At 38.4% G+C, this 19331-nt stretch overlaps 3 protein-coding genes and 1 long non-coding RNA gene across 4 annotated transcripts in view; 3 read left to right on the top strand and 1 right to left on the bottom strand.

Annotated features, from left to right (window-relative positions):
* The window catches only part of LOC125503853, a 6112-nt gene extending 3674 nt beyond the window's left edge, over positions 1-2438 (bottom strand). Inside the window, exon 1 of the long non-coding RNA XR_007281110.1 lies at positions 2345-2438. This is a non-coding gene — a long non-coding RNA (uncharacterized LOC125503853). The remainder of the gene's footprint in view (positions 1-2344) is intronic.
* Positions 228-3278, top strand: LOC109533765 (probable cytochrome P450 4d14). Its single transcript, XM_019899171.2, has 8 exons — positions 228-489; positions 1188-1385; positions 1483-1668; positions 1731-2107; positions 2156-2224; positions 2570-2738; positions 2793-2963; positions 3022-3278. Exons 1-8 carry the CDS (start codon positions 330-332, stop codon positions 3180-3182), a joined length of 1491 nt encoding a protein of 496 aa, XP_019754730.2. The 5' UTR covers positions 228-329; the 3' UTR covers positions 3183-3278.
* Positions 3279-5393: 2115 nt separating this feature from the next.
* LOC109533766 (cytochrome P450 4d8) lies at positions 5394-10479 on the top strand. The gene is made up of 8 exons (XM_019899172.2): positions 5394-5605; positions 5735-5932; positions 6193-6378; positions 7901-8274; positions 8391-8459; positions 8512-8680; positions 8729-8899; positions 10247-10479. Exons 1-8 carry the CDS (start codon positions 5455-5457, stop codon positions 10411-10413), a joined length of 1485 nt encoding a protein of 494 aa, XP_019754731.2. The 5' UTR covers positions 5394-5454; the 3' UTR covers positions 10414-10479.
* An 81-nt stretch (positions 10480-10560) lies between these two features.
* On the top strand, positions 10561-14817 carry LOC109533764. The gene is given in 8 exon segments (XM_048664864.1): positions 10561-11572; positions 11621-11844; positions 11897-12259; positions 12262-12536; positions 12586-12879; positions 12924-13165; positions 14034-14584; positions 14679-14817. Coding segments are annotated over 7 exon segments (2031 nt in total). The 5' UTR covers positions 10561-11489; the 3' UTR covers position 14584; positions 14679-14817.
* Positions 14818-19331: the final 4514 nt, after the last annotated feature.

The following is a 19331-nucleotide window of genomic DNA, read 5'->3' as shown; positions in this document are numbered from 1 at the left end:
ACTTTAAAACGCACAAAACGACAAAAAGACAGTTTTGTTTGAAAAATATTCCGTCGCTTTAAATAAAACGTCCCTTTGAGACATCGTCCTGTTGACCCATCGGGCTTACAGGAATGAGGGTTTAAATTAAAGCTAGCAAATAATAATGCAAATTAAAAGTGAATTTAATGCCCCAATTGGGCTGAATGCAGTCCTGACTTCACGTAGCCAATATTATCATTAAATTCATTTTTGCTTGATCCTCGCAGGATATTTTATTTATTGTACTGGGTTTTGAGTAGTACTCAGTATTTGCGTGCAACCGATAAGCGAACACGGTTAAATTCGCAATGTTTCTATCAGTTTCGCATACTTTCCTGGCAGTGTTGGTGCTTTTGCTCTCCGTTTGCTACAGAAGGAGCCGCAACATCAAAGAGAAGCTATGGTGGGTGCCGCTTATTCCAGGCTATCCAATTTTAGGAAATGCCCTAGAATTTGCCGATTCAACAAGTGAGCCATTTATTCAATTAAATTATTTGCGTTGTTGAACTGCACTTAATGTAATGATAACCGCCGATATAATTAGGCGGCAAAATATTTTTTCGGTGCGTGTTATCTGGCGCTATTTTTGGTTCAATTTTGTTGATTTATCTGCGAATTTCGCAGTGAATTGATTTCAAAGGCAAATAAACAAGCTGAACAACGCGTTTCTTGATTGGTTTTACATTTCTGAGTTTTTCCCATTAAAAATCCCAATTCTTTTCCAGTTTTATTTTTCAAATTTTAGGTGTTTAAGTAGCTACACATTCGCATTTTTAGTTAGGAAATCCGTTTAAGCGATCTGAAAACTTATATACTGGGTGCTCTATTAGCGAAAGAAAAAATCACTGAACAAGTTTCTGGAAAGCAAATTTGCAGGATGTTCCTGTTTCTTTAGTAGAGCGATTCTAATCCGAACTTCATCCCTGATTTTCTTAAACAACAAAATACTTTATAACAAACATAAACTCTACCTAAAAGTGAGTTTCAGATGACTATAAAAATAGGAGCTCTTTTGGTGGAGATCGAAAACTGAAATTGTCCAAATTCCTTGCGAAAATCATCCACTATTTAAATACGCTAATAGAAGACCTTGGAATTTGAATCCGTTTCGCATTAAAAATTTAAAAACAATTCAATTTACACTGAAATCGTTTCCCATGGTTTAGAAATTTTGGAAAGGATGAACCACTACGTGTTAAAGTACCAGGGATATTGCTATTTTACGTTGCTTTTTCGGCCCTTGATGTTGATATCAGATGCGAAATTTTGCGAATGGTTGCTCTCTTCCACCACGATTTTAACCAAAAGTAAGGACTACCAATCCCTGTACAATTGGTTGGAAGGTGGCATGCTCATTTCGAGTGGTAAGTACAAAATAATTAAAGCATTCCTTTGAAATATCTCAGTTTTCCAGAGCTATTCGTTCTTCAATGTGTTGTTTCATTCCCATTCTGAAAATAGGGCCCGAATGGCGCAAAGCCCGAAAAATCGTCACTCCCGCTTTCCATTTCGCCATTCTGGAACAATTCGTCGAGGTGTTTGAAAAACCGACTGCAATTTTGGTGGATTGCTTGCGCAAGCAATTGGACAAAGATGCGGTTAACGTGCATCCCCTAATCGCCAATTACACTCTGGATATTATTTGTCGTAAGTAAGAAACTTGAGGAAATTGCCAAATTTTTTGCAACGATGTGTGGAAAATGTACTAGAAACTGCCATGGGAGTGGACTTGAAAGTGCAGGAAGAATCTCAGAACGACTATGTTGCTGCTGTTGATGCAATGTGTAAAACTGTAGTGGAAAGAGCCTTCAATCCCCTAAAATCCTTCGATATTATTTATCGACTAAGTCCGGATTATTATCGGGAAATGAGGAACGTTAAGTTGCTTCATTCAGTCTCCAACACCGTTATCCAGAAACGCAGGAAGGAGATGGAAAGCGAAAAGAACAACGTGGAAAGTGTGAACGAGGATGGAACTAAGAGGAAAATGGCTTTTCTTGACTTGCTGCTGAAAAGTCGCGACGAACATGGACAACCACTTTCACAGGACTTTATTCGACGTGAAGTGGACACTTTTATGTTTGCCGTAAGTTCAACAGGTTCATAAGGCAGGTTTCTGCAATCAACATTTCAGGGCCACGATACAACAGCTTCAGCCATTAGCTTCGTCTTGTTCTGTTTAGCTAATCATCCAGACGTTCAAGTAAGTGATACATTTTTTCAGTATTATAACGCTGCAGTTCAGTCAATATTGACAAAAACATATCAATTTATTAGGCGATATCAAGCTTCGCATATTTAAGATAATATTGTCTGTACATACCCGTAAAAACCGACGAATTTGAAGTTTTTTATTGGTTCAGGCTGCAAAACTGCCTTAGTGCAGCTTTGTGTTGACATGTCTGTTATTTTGCGACATTTCCAAAACTGACAGTTGCTAGGGAATAGCAGGCTTTGATTGGTTCGCCAAAAGTCAACCAGTTCTTGCTGCTATGGTTACAAGGCAAAGCATAAGGAGAGACGCGCCAAATTCAAATTGCTTTTTCAGAATCAGGTTCTAAATGAAATAAAAGAAGTCCGGGGCGAAGGACAGAAAATTACGTATAAAGAGCTGCAAGAAATGAAGTATCTGGAAATGGTAATCAAGGAAAGTATGAGGCTGTACCCTTCGGTGCCCTTTTATTCCCGCCAAACCACTGAAGAAGTTCTTTATGAAGGTAAGAGTTGAAGAATCGTTGGACGCTCTTCTTCTACTGTCTTAAATTTTGCAGATGGCAAAGTGATTCCACAAGGAATCACGTTGATCATATCGGCATACGCCATCCATCGGAATCCACATGTTTATGAGCAACCGGACAAGTTCATCCCTTCGCGATTTTTCGATTTGGAGAGCAAACCATTCACTTATTTGCCCTTCAGTGCCGGTCCAAGAAACTGTATAGGTAAAATCTACGGGTAAACTTTCCTACAGCCCATTTGATCAAAGCAGGAATTTTCCAGGGCAAAAATTCGCCATGTTATTGATGAAGTTTGCCTTGATCAACATGCTGTCCAACTTTGAGATTTTGCCCTCAAATCCACCCTGTGAAATGGTTTTATCAGCTGAGTCGGTGCTGAAGGCCCATAATGGGGTGAATATCCGCCTGAAGTCCAGGACTTAGTTGCCTAAGGAATAGTTAAGCGATATTGTGACAGTATTAGCAGGTTGTATTAGTCTGGAGGAAAAAAATAGAATAAATTGTTCTTAAACATCAAAAGCTTTATTTTGTTGCATAGTGTGTGAAAAAGAGTTCCTTTTCGTCATTTAAGATAACATTTTGGATAAGTTCCTTGTTCAAATTCAAATTTAAACAGACTCGCGCGGGCAATTTTTATGGCTGGCAAGAGTCGATGAAATTTGGAAAATTTGGAAACTCCCTGATGATGATTGCAATCTTAAACTTTCCGGTGTTTCAAAGTGTAGTTTTCTCTGACTGAAGCACATCTACGAATTATGTCATCTCTTCTCAATTTGGAGAAATTTAGATTTTAATAAAAAGCTGTAAAACGAGTTCCAGGAATGGTTGTGGAAGGTTTGAAAATGTGTCTATAAAACCATGATGATGACACAAGTTCGAAACTTTCCAGACTTTTATATGAAACGCCAATATGCGTTCCTGCCTTCAGTTTATTGAAGATAAATTAATATAAAAAAAAATTGGTGCCTGTAAAATTTCTGAAACAGTGAATAAAAGTTTGAAATTCCTCTAAAACTCCTCGATGATGGTTGCAATTGGAAACTTTCCCCAGTTTCAAATCTTTGTCTATCTAATGTAAATTTTTGCTACCGGCTATTTCTTCCTTCCATTGAGAAATGAAGATTTTAACCGCAAAGTGTAAAACCAATTCGACGAATGGTTGCTAAAACTTGATGATGATAGCAGTTCGAAACTTTCATAACTTTAAAGTGCATTTTGTATATGTAATGCAAACCCGTGCAAGTTCCTACTTTCAAGCTTTTGAAGAGAAATTAATATTTAAAGAAAGTAGTGCGGGTAAAATTTCTGGGATCGTGAATAAATATTTGAAAATTTGTTGAAAAATCCTCAATGATGGTTGCAGTTTTAAACTTTCCACAGTTTTAAAGTTAATTTTTCTCTATCTAATACAATTTGTCGCTATTGACAGTTTGTTGCCAGTTTAGAGAAATTAAGTTCTTAAGAAAAGGGGGCAAACCAAGTTTCAGGAATGGTGGTCAAGTTTTCTAGTTTTTACTATAAAACCCTGATGATGACAACAGTTCGAAACTTTCTAAACATTTAAAGCGCAATTTTCTGTATTGAATGAAACTTTGCGCAAATTTCTTTTTTCAATTTATTGATGCGAAAATAATATTTTAAACAAGTAGCGCGGGTAAAATTTCTGAAACGGTGAATAAAAGTTTGAAAATTCCTCTAAAACTCCTCGATTATAGTTGCAATTGGAAACTTTCCCCAGTTTCAAACTGCATCTTTGTCTATCTAATGTACATTTTAGCTACCGACTATTTCTTCCCCCTATTGAGAAATTAAGATTTGAACAGAGTAGATCTCAAACGAATTTCAAGAATGGTTGTTAAAATTTTATCTAAAAACTGTGTCTAGAAAAACTTGATGATGACAGTAGTTCGAAATTTTCATAAATTCGAAAGTGCATTTTTTGAAAAATTATTAATTTAAAAATGGAAAAAATATAAACAACTTCTTCTCACATCTGAGCAATTTCAGCTCAGTAGAAAACACTTCACACAACTTCAAGTGCTCAGAACATAAAACTTGAGAACTGGATTGCTTTTTTAATGCTCGTTAGTTTTGCCAGTTCACCCAAGAAAAGGAAAAAAGGAACGCTCTTGTCCCAATATGTCGATGACACCACCCTTTGTGCAAACAGCTTTCTACAGAAATTATTTTCTACCTTTAGAGAACATTTTTCAGAAACATTAGCTTATCTAATATGAAAATACCATTCTATGATAAACCTTTTTTATCGCCGACAGGGAAATTATGATGAGTTTTTCCATTGGGTCAACAAACCTTCTCAATCAATTTCGACGAAGTCTGTAGTTAAATCGGTTTCGATAATAATAAGGCGCCAGGTGTTCGATCTAACGAAGCTAATGATTTTCGGTTTTTTTCTTCAGTACATTCATTCCCAGTCGGATTTAAACCCTAAAAAGCGCCCATCTGTGACCCGAAGACAAAATGTTTTCTTAGAAGTGAGCACTTAATAATTATGAAAGATTTGATTTTTTCAAGTTTCCGGTCATCTCAGTTGGGGCAATTTTAGATGAAATAAAAACACAAGCCTGACCTGTATGTTATCGCTAATTTATTTGCATTTCCTCATCAAAATGGTCTCCTAACGCTAATCGCAACGCTCATTAGTGCGGAGTACCAAGTAGTGAGCGGTTTGAAAATGACAATATTATACGTTTTATTGTCTTTGTTGGTGGGCTTGCTAACGTTTCTCTTCTGGAAGCACCAGAACGTAAGAAAGCAACTAAAATGGGCCCCAACCGGACCTACCTATTACCTATTAAAACAGTGCGATCTCATGGACTCAACAAGTGGGTACAATTGCGTGATAAAATCGCCTTCTAATCTAGAAAATATACCGTTTTCACGAGTTGTTCAAGCTTGAGTGTTTGCTTGGGCTTTCAAAATATCTCAGACTAAAATTATCTTGTTTGTTTTAGAAAACTTGGAGCACATCAGGTCGCTTCTAGCCGAAAACAATGGACTGTGCTACGTAGAAGTATTAACCAGACCGGTTTTGTTTGTTTCTGATATGAAAATGTTAGAATGGCTGCTTTCATCCAACACCATTCTTAAAAAGTCCAAAGCGTATGATTTTTTGCACGGCTGGCTGCAAGGAGGCCTGTTAATTTCGGACGGTGCGTGCGGTCTATTGCCACTCTTTACATTGCATGGTTATTAATTAATTAATCAGTTAAATTAAAAAATCAAGTTTTAATCTTTAAACCGGCTTACAGTTTGTCAAACGAATGAAACCTTGAGCTTAAGAAGCGAAAAAAAGTCGCGAGCTCTGGTTCAATTGCTTAACTTCTTTCGATGCTTGGAACCTCAGCTTGTTCTTAAAAAGAATACACAACTAGTCAATTTTAAAAAGCTTCAATCAATCATCGTGTTTTAGGAGCTAACTGGCGCAACAGTCGAAAGATCCTGAGCCCAGCTTTCCATTTCGGGGTTTTGGAACAATATGTGGAAGTTTTTGAGGAACCGACCCGCGAGTTTCTGAAAATACTTCGGAAACAATGCGGAAAAAATCAGGTAGACATTCGCCCCTTCGTGAGCACCTTCACTCTGGATGTGATTTGCCGTACGTAAAATTCTTGATGATTGAAAATGATAAAACTTTACCCCTTCAGACGTGCTTTTCTCAGGCCAACAGGTCTAAAGTCGCTGAAACAATTTTTCCGTTCGGCGCTATCTTTTAAAAATTCGAATCTTTCAAACTAAGGCAAGGAGCAATTTGAAATTTTCACCGCCCCTAGAGGGCCTTTCACCCTAAAGATGCTGAAATTTTCATGAAAGTCCGCCCGAAATTCAAGTTTTGTCAGCTTAGTAAATATGCCTCTCAAAATAAATGATTATGCTGAACTGCGCTCTCGCCTTTAAAAATTCACATCTTTTAATCTAAATGAAGTTGAAAGTTCTAGTTTTTACCATCGTTTAAAGACGTTCCACTCTACAGACGCTGAAAGTTATATAAAAATTATCATTATTGCCAGTTTTGTTAATATGGGCATTAAAATAGATGACTTTAATAAGATGCGCCTTTGCTTTAAAAAAATCACATCTTCTAAACTGAAGCAACTATTCACTTACAATTTTCACGATCTTTAGAACAAACCTCAATCTAAAGATGCACAAAGTTTCATAAAAGTCACCCAATATTTCGATTTTTGCCAGCGTGGATTTTTGGAAATTTTGCTCTCGCCTTTAAAAACTCATATCTTTCAAACCAAACCAAGTTGTAACTTGGAATTCTTCTGCTCTCTAGAAGATAGTTGGATATAAAGATGTTGATCGTTTTATGGAAATCGCGGGAAATTCTGAGTTTTTACATTCACACGCTATCAAAAATTACATCTTCTCAATTAAATCCAGTAGAAACTTCAAAATTTCCACATCTTTGGAAGAATCGCCCGGCTGAAAACGCGCTAACTTTCATAAGGCATTTTGGTTTTTGCCAGCTGAATAAACATTGATCTCAAAATGGATCATTTGCTGCGCTCTCAAAAAATCACATCTTCCAAACTAACAGCAGAAGAAATTTGAAATTTTTAACACCTTTGGGAAAAGCTTTGCTCTAACGACGCGAAAAGTTTCTTAAAAATCGCCCCGCATTCTGATTTTCTAGCAAAAGATCAACTCTTTTGCTAGTTCTGTGAACGCATGGCCGTTTATATCGACAACAAATTGAAAACTTTCAAGGTATTAAAAGATATTTTTTTCTACTTAACACAAAACCCTGCGATTACCTTGCGAACGTTGTTGAGCATAAATATTTATTGGAAATATTCGGGAACCTGATCTCCGAATCGCTGATACAAATCTTAAAATTTACAAAAACATCCTTGATAATGACACCGATTCGAAACTTTTCCTTTACATTTCTAAAATGCCTTTTCCTCTTTCTAATATGAACCTTGCCAAATCAGTGCCTCTTTCCGTTGATGAGAAATGAATATTTCAAGAAAAGATGCAACATTTTCCAGGCAGCAGAAACAGCACTTTCTCAAGCTGACGCAAAATTACCACATCTTAATTTATTCTAATTTTTCTATGCCTTACGGCAAAGCATTATTTACATCTGAGGTTTTACCAAAATAATGCAGGATCAGCTATGGGTGTTCAGCTAAACATCCAGACAGAATCCAAAAACGAGTACTTCAATGCTGTCTCCTCAATGTGCGAACTTGTGGTCAGACGCATTTTCAGCCCAGTAAAATCCTTTGATTTTCTGTATCGCTTTACTGCCGACTATGCAGAAGAAAAGAAACACTTGGAGCTTCTTCACAAAGTCTCCGATGGTGTCATTGAATTGAAGCAAAAATTACTTGAATCCGATGAGGTGCAAGACGAAGTCAATGAAGTGGGTGCGAAGAGAAAAATGGCTTTTCTGGATCTTCTCCTCAAATATCGGGACGCAACTGGAAAACCGTTGTCAAAGAGCTTTATCAGGAAGGAAGTAGACACATTTATGTTTGCAGTAGGTAAAACAGATTTTTTTATTTATTGGATCCAATTGTCGTTCTTTGATGGCAATTTGACTATTATTTCCTCTAAAAACAAGTTGTTTTCGAACTGTTTTAACGCCTTTTTAAGGGTCATGACACAACGGCTTCAGCCCTTAGTTTTACTTTATACTGCCTAGCAAATCATCCGGATGTTCAGGTGAGGAACGTTCAGTTCAACTCCTTTTGGCCTGATTATATGATTAATGCAGGCTAAGGCGCGGAATGAAGTAGATGAAGTCGTCGAAGCCTCAGAAGCTTTAACGTACAAAAAGTTGCAAGAGTTGAAATACATGGATCTGGTAATTAAGGAAGCCTTGCGATTGTATCCTCCAGTGCCCTACTATGGTAGAATTACCACTGAAGAAGTGGCGTTTGAAGGTAATGGGCCTCAAGAGGCTTCTTCAAGCTGAAAAAAGTGTTTTCTAGCCAATAAAATTGTGCCAAAGGGGGTGGTACTCACTGTGGTGGCATATGCAGTCAATCGGAATCCTGAAGTGTTCCCCAATCCAGACGAATTCATCCCTACACGTTTTTTGAACAGTGAAATCAAGCCCTTTACTTATTTGCCGTTCAGCGCTGGGCCTCGCAATTGCATAGGTAATCATTCTTAAAGCTGAAATCCTATGCATACAATTTTCGATGGATCTAACTAAATAAAGCAGGTAGAAACTTGAAATTTTCTCCATCAGAAGACGATACGTCCCTCTAAGGATGTCGAAAGTTTCATTGAAATCGCACAAAATCGTGAGTTTTGCCAGCTTAGTTTGCCGCGTGTGGCTCGAATGGTTCTTGAGAAACTTCGAAAAAAGCAGCGTCATGTTCAAGTGGATTTTGCAACTCAAAAAAAAACCACGCAAATGTAAAACTTCTTGAATTCAAGCATTTTTTGAGAAAACTACCAACATTTCCCCATCCGTGGTTCACTTTCTAAAAAGCCTATTTATTTCTGTCTAGAATGATGTACAAATGAGCATTCTTGCTCATTTTGCCTCTGAGAAATGAGCAAAAATGGGTGTAAAAATTGATATCTTCCAAACCAAAGGAAGAAGAAACTTTCAGTTTCCACAGTGTTTAGCTAACACATGATTCTAAAGACACCAAAGGTTTCATAAAAAATGCTCTGCATTCCGAATTTTGCCAGCTTGGTAAATATGGGTCTCAAAATGGATCATTTTACTCAATTGCGCTCTCACTTTAAACATTCACATCTTCCGAAGTAAAAGAAGTAGAACCTTCAAGCTTTTACCCTCATTGGGCAAGTATTTGCTCTAAGGACGCTGTATGTTTCATTATAATCGCCCGAAATCCTGATTATTGAGAGCTTAGGAAAAATTGGTTTCAAAAGGGATGTTTATACACAACTGCGCTCTCGCTTTTAACAATTCGAATAGAATAAACTTGAAATTTCCCAAAACTTTAAAAAATAGATACAACCGAAGACACTTAAAGTTTCATTAAAATCCCCTGGCATTCTGATTTTTGCTTCGGTGGTAAATATCGGTCTAAAAATTGATGCTTTTTTTTAAATGCGGTCTCTTTAAAAATGCGCGTCCTGCAACATCAAGGAGGTAATCATTAGAAACTTTTGCTACCGTTATAAAATACTTTACACTAAAGTTCTTAAAATTCCCATTAAAATCGTTCAGCATGATGATTTTTCTCAGCGGAATAAATATTGGTTTCAAAATGGACGCTTTTACCCAATTGAATTGCACTTTCCCCTGCGAAAGAAGTCCGAAAAAAATCTTCCAAATTAGCGCAGTTCGAATTTTAAAGTTTTTAGACAATACGTGGCTTAGATGCTGAAAGTTTTGTTAAAACCTGCAAAAAACCAGAGAAACTCTGTTGGGTACCACAATCGAAAATTGAACGATTGCATGCATGGAACTTCACCTTCAGTCCCCCACTCATACAAGGAATGCACACCGTTTATTTATTTTTTAGGTCAAAAATTCGTTCAGTTAGAAATGAAGTTCGCATTAGCCAGAATTTTGCAAAACTTCGAACTTTTGCCCGCAACTCCCAACGTCGGATTGATTCTATCAGCTGAGACGGTTTTGCAGTCCAAAAGTGGAATAAACATCAGCTTAAAGCAGCGAAATAGCGAATAGGAGTGTTTTGTTTTGTGGTTTCTTTTGTATGGAATTTACGTAAAATAAATTTTGCGTTCAAAAAGAGTCCCGGAAGTTGATAACACGATACGAGGCCGGTTAGAGGCGATCAATCCGAAGAGCGGCTATTCAGGCGGCACACGTGCGCTTTGCGGATGCAGCTGCTGAATTTTTTTCCAAATGGGCACGAGGCCGTCAAAACACGATTCTCAAGTTTTAACCCTTGAATTTTAGTTGACTGCCTTCAGGACCCCAACTGGTTTGATTCGAAAAGGGGATTATTTATAAACGAAGATTTCGCGTTCATTTCCAGGCCTGTAAACAGCTGTTTGCTCCCTTTGCTTCCATTCAAAGAGTGCAAGATGGTAATTTGACGGGAGGAGTTTTACTATTTTTTGCCAGAAAAGTTCAAATTTTTTTAAAATAAAGCTGAGAAATTATTGCACTTGGCATCAGAAGTTTAAGGGACTAAGAGGAAATTTGATTATGTATGTAAAGAGAAAGGAATTACAGCTTTTAGAAGGAGAAGAAGTAACTAGACCCCATACAGTTGAATATTTCGCCCGGAAAATAACGCCATTCTTTTGGAAAAACATTGAAGATGGACTTGCAACTTGGCAACTCGAAAATAAAGGGTCAAAACTGAACTGAAATGTTACGAAACCAACTGAAGGTGAGGAAGGTTCGACAGGAGACGAAATGGGGTTTAGTTGGAAGAAGCGACGTTGATCCAGTGCAAAACATGAGCTCACAAAAACGATGTGAATTCAGGAACTGAAGAAATTCAGAATGATTTCTTCTGCTCTGGTTAAACCTCTAAAACAGCTCTAAAGAAAGCAGTTCTTCAACATTGGAAGTTGTTCACAAAACCAAAGCTTAGAAAAGTAAAAAGCAATTTTATCGACAAAAATTCCGCCAAAAACGTACAAAAAGAACGTTTACTTTCATTCAAAGAACACCATTCTTCACCTAACTATCACCAGGTTTCCCCATTATTGCCCAAACCAGTTTGTCGCTTTTGACTCCAACGTCACACACTCAATGAAAGCTTCCTTTTTATTTCCCAATAAACCAAGATGCCCTTAGTGAATCCGCTTGCAAAGACCGACATCTACGGCTTCCAAACCCTTCATCGGGAAATCGGCTACTATATTTCCAAGTAAGTCACACACCCAAATAAAGCAGGAAACTGAAAAATTGCACATAGACTTGAACAATACGACAAGTCGTTGAAGTTCTTTGATGAAGCCATCAAGAAAACCCCGGACGATAAGCGCGCCCTTATTGGAAGATCCAGAGCCAGATCGAAGGTGATTCAATATGAAGGTGCTTTGGAGGACGTAAATCGGGCCCTCAGCTTGGACCCCGATGACTTGGTGGTTCTGGCTGATCGAGCCCTGAACACCTATTTATGTTGCGAGTTTGAAGAAGGTTAAGGACGAGTGGTTGGAATCGTGCGGAAGATTTACCATGTCTTCCCCAGGCTTGGTGAAGAACATGCGGATGCTGCCAAAGCGGCAAAAGCCAGATAATTTCAAAATGGGAGTGATGCAATGCTCGGATGCTATCGAGAATTGTCTGGGCGATCGAGCTGGGAAGCCGCTGAGGGACCATTTCCAGATCATCCGAAGACTGGCATGGAAGAAGAACTACGCGGCCCAGAAGCCGTTTGAGCCCAAACCCACCAACATGCCCAAAAGGCGGAAGAAGATCATGCTGTCCAAGTTGCTGGAAGTGGAGGGAGTGAAGGAACCAGTCCAGCCCAAGCACATGAAGAGACAAGTGCAGAGTAAAGCGCTAGCAACTGCAACCACGCGATTTCCAGAGCTCTTAACTTATTTTCAGCCATCCCGGATGCAAATAAGCTTTTGAACATCCGCGACTCTCTCCACTCTGTCCAGCCGGACAACGAGCCAATCCCAAAGTGCAGCAAACCATTCCCGTTTCGTCCTCTGCAGCACCACACTACTAACATCGAGAATTATATGGCGGAAAAGTACTTGGACGCCATGTATTTGGACAAGATTTTCCTGAAGAAGCTCCAGAAGGAACCAGGCGCCAAAAGCCCCAATAAGGAGGGCACCAAAAAGATCCATCAACTAGCCAAGAACTGCTTTAAAAATGTAACTCTGTTCAGGAAGTTCTGAAGCACTGATTCAATTGTGGGTTTAGGTGTCTTACAAGCAGGAGCTGCTGAGAACCAGACGGCCCTTCTATTTCATCAAGTACCAAGAAGCGAGAGTCTCAGGGGCGCTGAAAGAACGCCAGAAGTGCGAGCTGGCAAATCAACAGCAGCAAGTTAAGAACGAAGCGGATATATTGAGCTCCAAAATGCTGGAGGCGTTTGAAAGGAAGGATCTGAGGACGTTACTCGATGTAGTGGAGAAACTGAAGCGGTTCTGCGACACCAAACCCACAACAATGCTGCCGACCAAGAGCGACTACATGAAGGAAATCTACGACAAGGTTATTGCCAAAGTTTTTCCGGAAGCCTAATTTTCCTTGACTAGGTTTGCAGCGCCTTCTACGACATGTACAGAGTGAACAAGGACCATTCGCAGTTCCAACAAACCAAGCGGATATACTGCATGTTGGGCATGCATCTAAGTCGGCCTCCCTCTGCCGATTCCGTGGTCGATCAGTTCAAGAACGTCTTTCTGGACTACAAGAAGAAAATCAATGACTTTTCGCTGCGGCTGGAAAATGCCACCACTGAGGAGGAAGTCTGTTGGTACTACCATGAATTATCCAGGTAGGTTGCAATTGTGTCCATTTGGGTAGTTCTCGGTCGTTTGGTCTGTTGGGAGATCAAAATCGCGCCCAACAAAGTAAGTCAATTTTACAAATTCATTTCTCTTCTAAGGACCATGTCGTGTGTATACACTGTTAAAAATGAGCTGAAAATTCAGTTACTTTTCAGTAAGTATTGTAACTGAAAATTCAGTTTTTGGTTGTTGAAAATCAATTCATGCACATTGTGATTGAATTTTCAGTATTCTTATTGAAAATCCAAAATTCAATAACATGTAACTGAAAAGTTTTCAGATCTTAACCTATTTGCAGGGACTGATTGAATATCTGTCAGTTCGTACTACAACGGACGAATTAACAGATTTCCAACCAATAGAACACTTTTGTATCATCGTACCCTCGTATAAACGGATGCATGGCTTGATCTATTCTTTCGACAGTGACGTGACAACTGCCAGCAAAGTTTATCACTGTTTTACCAAAAAATATGGTAGGCTACATTGGCGTGGAAAAAGCGCATCTCCATGCCAATCTGGAACAGCCGATACTTTGGTCACTTCGTGGAAAACATTGGAAGCAGACCACAGCAGAAGAAATCTACCATAGGAAAACATCTTGACAGGTCCCCCCCCGTATAATTTTGATGGTGTGTTACGCAAATATGCGCGAGAGGTCGCCTACGCTCTCTCTGAGTATGGCACGAAGAACCTTCTTCTTCTTCTTTTTTACCAAAAGTCATTTGTATTTTCAATAACTGGTTTCTGAATTTTCAGTTACGTATGTGAAAAAAACTTCAATTACATTTGACTGAAAATTCAACCAGATTTTTTTAACAGTGTACCTAAACGCATTAGGACGTTTTTTCACAGGTTCGAATATGAAAGTAGCCACTACGATCTATCGCGCCTCTATGCGAAAAAGTGCATTAAAGAGGCCCACCAGCTGGGCAATGAAAAGTGGGTGTTCAACAGCACAATGATGATGCTGAAGAACAACCTGGCCGAACACAATAAGAACGATGCCAAGAACGATCTGGTGGTGGCGATGAATTGCGTGCAGAAGCTGCAGGATCCGGACAAAATCGACTTCATTGAAAAATGCCTAGATGTGGTGGAACATGTGGAGTTTGAGGACTTGTTCGGGAGCAAGCAGCTAGAGAAGCGGGAGAACCGGATCATCCAGATGATGACCAGCTCGAAGATGAAGGATGAGGTGGCGCATCTGTTCAGGCAAATGGCTGCAATGCCGGCGTCGAGGAGAATGACCGTAATGCCGGGCGTGAGGGTGGAGAACAAAGGCACCCAAAGAGTCTCTGCAAAGGCCCGAACCATGTCGATAATGCCCGCTTCCAGAGAGAATGAGATGCCGCCTACTAAAGCCAAAAGTGGGCTAAAGGAGATCTTCGACCTGCATGTTTGAGGTAATAAAAAGGGTCTGGAAAAAGTTAGCACATGTTTGGTGGTGTCCAATAAGCCGATAAGTCCTGGACATGTTTCTCCAAAAGTTTTCCTCAGTTGCAGGCTTCAACCAGAAGCAAATAGGGGCCAAACGGGGGGTCGACCCAAATTCGATATGTCCAATGTGTGGTACATATTGTTAAGCCAACGAGTTGCGGATATGTGTTTTAGGAAATAGATATTTGAGACGATGGAATTTAATTTTTTCTTCGGGGTGATTCAGAATAATTCTTGATGGCTTGAGGAACAGTGTAAATTATGTTTTTTTAAACTGACTCTATCGATTCCATCTGAATGACCTATCCGAAATTTTTGTTTGATTGATTTTCTGTCCAAAATCACGTTTTCCAAATTAACTGCACTAAACGGGTGTCTTAGAAGGAATTGCTGGAAAAGCTCAGAATGCGATTCTCAAGCAGCTACTTAACACTTCTGCCGTAAACAGACACTTAATTTATATGTCGCAGTTGCGAGTAAATCTCTTCCGGCGACAGTTTTCCATTATTGTCCCAAAACAGGGCTTCGTCTCGCCAGGGGCGCTTTTGTAGCAATCAGACACGCGCCCCTTAAATCTTTGTCAGTGTATTTCGAGAATGCGACATTCAACTTGGATGATTATCGACCACCGTTGAAGATGATAAAGAATAATTTTTAGAACTTTTTTTGGCAGATAAAGAAAAGCATTCTTTCATTTAATTAAAGTGCCCAAAGTTTGAAGTAAAGGAACGTTACATATGTTTTATTTTTGCCCTAAAAAGCTAAAAATAAAAGACAAAAAGTTTTTGAAAATTGCTCAAAATTGGATCCAACCATCAAGCTCATAATCAATCTAATAATTTCAACGGTATTGTTGAGAGGGTGATTGCCTGTTTCTAAAGGAACCAACTTTCCTCATTTGTTAAGCTCAATAATAAATCTGGATGTTAATTCTTCTTTGGCGTTTCGTCCTCACCGCGATACATAAAATTATAGTTTTAAAGGTTCACAGGCGCGATAAGACCCTATTGATGCAGTCGGCACGTGCCCTAATCCGGGAAAGCTTTCGGTGATGTTTGGACTTGATGAATATGGAGGAAATTTCGTTGTGTAAACGTTAAAAACATTTAACTCGCGCAAAATGCCAACATTTTAAATTGATGCGGGTGTTGAAAACCGCTCTTAGTTTTAGGCTCATATATAGAGAACCGGTTGATCTGTAAAGCTTTAGTTGCCATTCCTGAATAGAGCCTTAAAATTCGCACGTTTTAAAATTCAAAAACGTCGTTTAGGAAATGTTTCTGGTTTTCACGAAAAAAAAAAAATAATGCGCATGTTGAAAACCGCGTTTGACTTTTGGCTCATATTTGAAGAACCGCTTAAGCTGCACAGTTCTAGTTGTCACTGTGGTATAGAGCTTTAAATCACGCAATTTTCGATAGAAAACATTGTGTTAAAAATGTTTTTAGTTTTGACGGAAGAAGAAAAATTCAATATTAATGCGCATGTTGAAAACCGTTCCTAAACTTTTACTCATATTTAGAAAACCGGTTAAAACGCAAAGTTCTAGTTGTCATTTTTGAATAGAGATAATTTTTAAACAGAACCTTAAAACACGCATATTTTTGTATTAAACATCGCTTTAGAAATGTTTTCAGCTTTTATTGAAAAAGTGAAAATTCCAAATTAATGTGCATAGTTAAAGCCGCCCTTAGCTCATATTTAGAAAACCGGTTAAAATGCAAAGTTCTAGTTCTAATTTTTGAATAAAGCCTTAAAACACGCATATTTTTCTATTAAACATTGCTTTCGATATGTTTTTAGTTTTCATGGAAAGAAACAAAAAATCAAAATTAATGCTCTTTTTGAAAACCACGATTAGTCTTCGAGTCATATTTAGAAAAGCGGTTAAAATGCAAAGTTCAGGTTCTCATTTTTGAATAAAGCCTTAAAACACGCACATTTTTGTATTAAACATTGCTTTCGATATGTTTTTAGTTTTCATGGAAAAAACAAAAATTCAAAATTAATGCGCTTTTTGAAAACCACGATTAGTCTTCGAGCCATATTTAGAAAACCGGTTAAAATGCAAAGTTCAGATTCTCATTTTTGAATAAAGCCTTAAAACACGCATATTTTTCTATTAAACATTGTTTTCGATATGTTTTTAGTTTTCATGGAAAAAACAAAAATTTAAAATTAATGCGCTTTTTAAAAACCACTATTAGTCTTCGAGTCATATTTAGAAAACCGGTCAAAATGCGAAGTTCTAGTTGTCGTTTTTAAACAGAGCATTAAAACACGCATGTTTTTATGTAAAACACGGTTCTAGAAATATTTTTAGTTTTCACGAAAAAAGCAAAAATTCAAAGTTATTGCGCATATTCAAAACCACTCTTATTCCATGGCGGATGATTAGAGAACCGGTTGAGCTGCAAAGCTCTAGCTGTCATTGCGAAATAGAGTCTCTAAATGCGCACTTTTTTTGTAAAACATTGCTTTAGGAATTTTTCTGGTGTTCACGGAAAATGTGAAAAATTAATGCTTTGAATGTTCAAAACCGCTCTTAGCTTTTAGCCTCTATTTGGAGTCCCGGTTGAGCGGCAAAGCTCTAGTTAGTATTGCTGGATAGAGCCTTAACACACTCACCTTTATATATCAAACAGCAATTATTGAATGTTTAAATTTTTCACGAAAAATGTGAAAATTCAAAATTAATACTCATGTTGAAAACCGCTCTTAGCTATGGGCTCATATTAAAAGGTCCAGTTGAGCCGCAAAGCTCTAGTTGTCATTGCGCGAAAGCGCCTTAAAATTCACACTTTTTTTTATATATATAATATCATTTTAGGAATACTTCTAGCTTTCACGCAAATTGCAAAAATTCAAAATTAATGCGATTGTTGAGAACCGCCCTTAGTCTTTGGCTCATATTTAGAGTTCCGGTTGATCTGTAGAGCTCAGGTTGTCACTGCTGGTTAGAGCCATAAAATACACACTTTTATATACAACGTCGCAACTAAATGCGGTTGTTGAAAACCACTCTGGATGAAAATTTTCGAGTTAAGCACACAGGAAAAGCTAAGAACGGGGCAAAAGCCAATACAAGAAGGTCATTGTTTGAAACTAGTGCGCTTTCCGGGATTTTAGGACGTAACTTAGTGTCCACGACGTTTCCAGCTTCATTTCAATAAGTTTTTCGAAGCTTCCTGTCCATTTCCACACTGAAACTATATCAAATTTAATATTATCAGACTATGAAACTTAATATTGCCATGTTTGTCGTAAATAATTTGGTTGACACCGGCATGCTTCCTCGAGTTGAACTGGCTGAACACGAGGAAATGATATTCGGGTCCTAACGGAAACTGGCATGGATTATGCCAGGGAAATACATTATTCGCGACGAAACTGCGCTCTCTGCACTTCATGGTCTATGACTGATTATCCTTTGTCGTGTTGAATTCACTTGCAGAAAGCTGAACTGGCATGCGAAAAGGGATGGCTCGCTAGGGACCAGTTTCACCCCTTTCGGCACGAGCGAGCTGTATGTGTATGATTAGATCATGTTCCTGATTTTAATGCATGCAATGCGAAGGGATGAAACTACCCCTTTCGTTGGGAATTGCGCCTGCTTTCGTAATTTATCAATCTGTTTGGTCTGCGCTTTTTTGCTTTCAACTATGCATTTTAGTTACTGTTTACCACATTTTCATATACAAGTTCGGATTCATAGGCAAAATAAAACATGCTCGCATTTCGGGGGGGATCTCCTATGTAACATTTAAGCCAAGGCAGTAAAACTCTCCAAATAATGAAGCTCTGTAGATTGGAAAACTCAATTTGCAGCAAGTGTTCAACTTGAAGCACTTTCATCAGGGTTTTATTGCAATCTTGTAATTTTCATAACAAACCTCGAGTTGCCAGTGCGAGCCCTAAAGTAATCGGAAGAGGGGTGCCAAAATCTAACCCTCGGCTCGATTGAAGGTTTTTATTCTAATCACCCCTCCGCTTGGGGTTTCTAAAATTGCGTCGCGGAACTGTTCGTTTGGTTAATCGGATCCGGACTGGTCATATTAGGGACGAAATGCTAGATTTAGCTGCTACATACTATGGCAAAAGGGCACTGTTGCATGCACCAAAAATGTCAAGTTTTCCCTTTCTTCGGAACTTATCGAGAGTGTTTAAGCCGGAGGGTTGATGCCTAAGTGAAGGGAAAAGCTGGAGTTTTCGATTGAGACCCTGCCAGTTCTAATATAGATTTTTTGAGCTTTTGCGAACAAAGACGTTCAAAGACGTATTGAACATCGAAATTTGAAACACCCATATATCTTTTTGCCTCTCCTCGTGCTGTTTTAAACCTCTCAATACAAGGTTGCTAAAGTTTCTATGCCTGCGAATTCCTGAAGAATAAACGCAAACTGGACAATGTAAGAATCTACGCAAATACACATTAATTTGGTGTTTTTAACATGAAAATATGGCTAAGAGTGATTGGGAAAATGCAATTTAAATTTTTCAGCAGTTTATTCTTTTATTTCGGGTTTCGTTTTTTCTTTGCTATTTTCTCAAAAAAGGTGTTTAAACAACTAGAGGTTAAAAGAAAAGTGCAACAAGCAAGCGAATTTTTAGCGCATTTTTTTTGACATCCCTGTTCTTGAGAAACTTCGAAAAAAGCAGCGCCATGTTCAAGTGGATTTTGCAACTCAAAAAAAACCACGCAAATCTAAAACT

The sequence above is a fragment of the Dendroctonus ponderosae genome, unplaced genomic scaffold, assembly GCF_020466585.1.
Source record: "Dendroctonus ponderosae isolate FM_Combo_2020 unplaced genomic scaffold, Dpon_F_20191213v2 Dpon_F_20191213_3, whole genome shotgun sequence".
Lineage (NCBI taxonomy): Eukaryota > Metazoa > Arthropoda > Insecta > Coleoptera > Curculionidae > Dendroctonus > Dendroctonus ponderosae.
The sequence above is the reverse complement of the archived record's forward strand: the minus strand, read 5'-3'. Positions and strand labels throughout refer to the sequence as shown.

Coding starts and splice junctions, on each gene's coding strand:
- LOC109533765 (XM_019899171.2), top strand. CDS start 330: ATGTTTCTATCAGTTTCGCATACTTTCCTGGCAGTGTTGGTGCTTTTG. Junction 1,669..1,730: donor CACTCTGGATATTATTTGTC/GTAAGTAAGAAA, acceptor AAAATGTACTAG/AAACTGCCATGGGAGTGGAC. Junction 2,108..2,155: donor TGGACACTTTTATGTTTGCC/GTAAGTTCAACA, acceptor TCAACATTTCAG/GGCCACGATACAACAGCTTC.
- LOC109533766 (XM_019899172.2), top strand. CDS start 5,455: ATGACAATATTATACGTTTTATTGTCTTTGTTGGTGGGCTTGCTAACG. Junction 5,933..6,192: donor AGGCCTGTTAATTTCGGACG/GTGCGTGCGGTC, acceptor ATCGTGTTTTAG/GAGCTAACTGGCGCAACAGT. Junction 8,460..8,511: donor CAAATCATCCGGATGTTCAG/GTGAGGAACGTT, acceptor TGATTAATGCAG/GCTAAGGCGCGGAATGAAGT.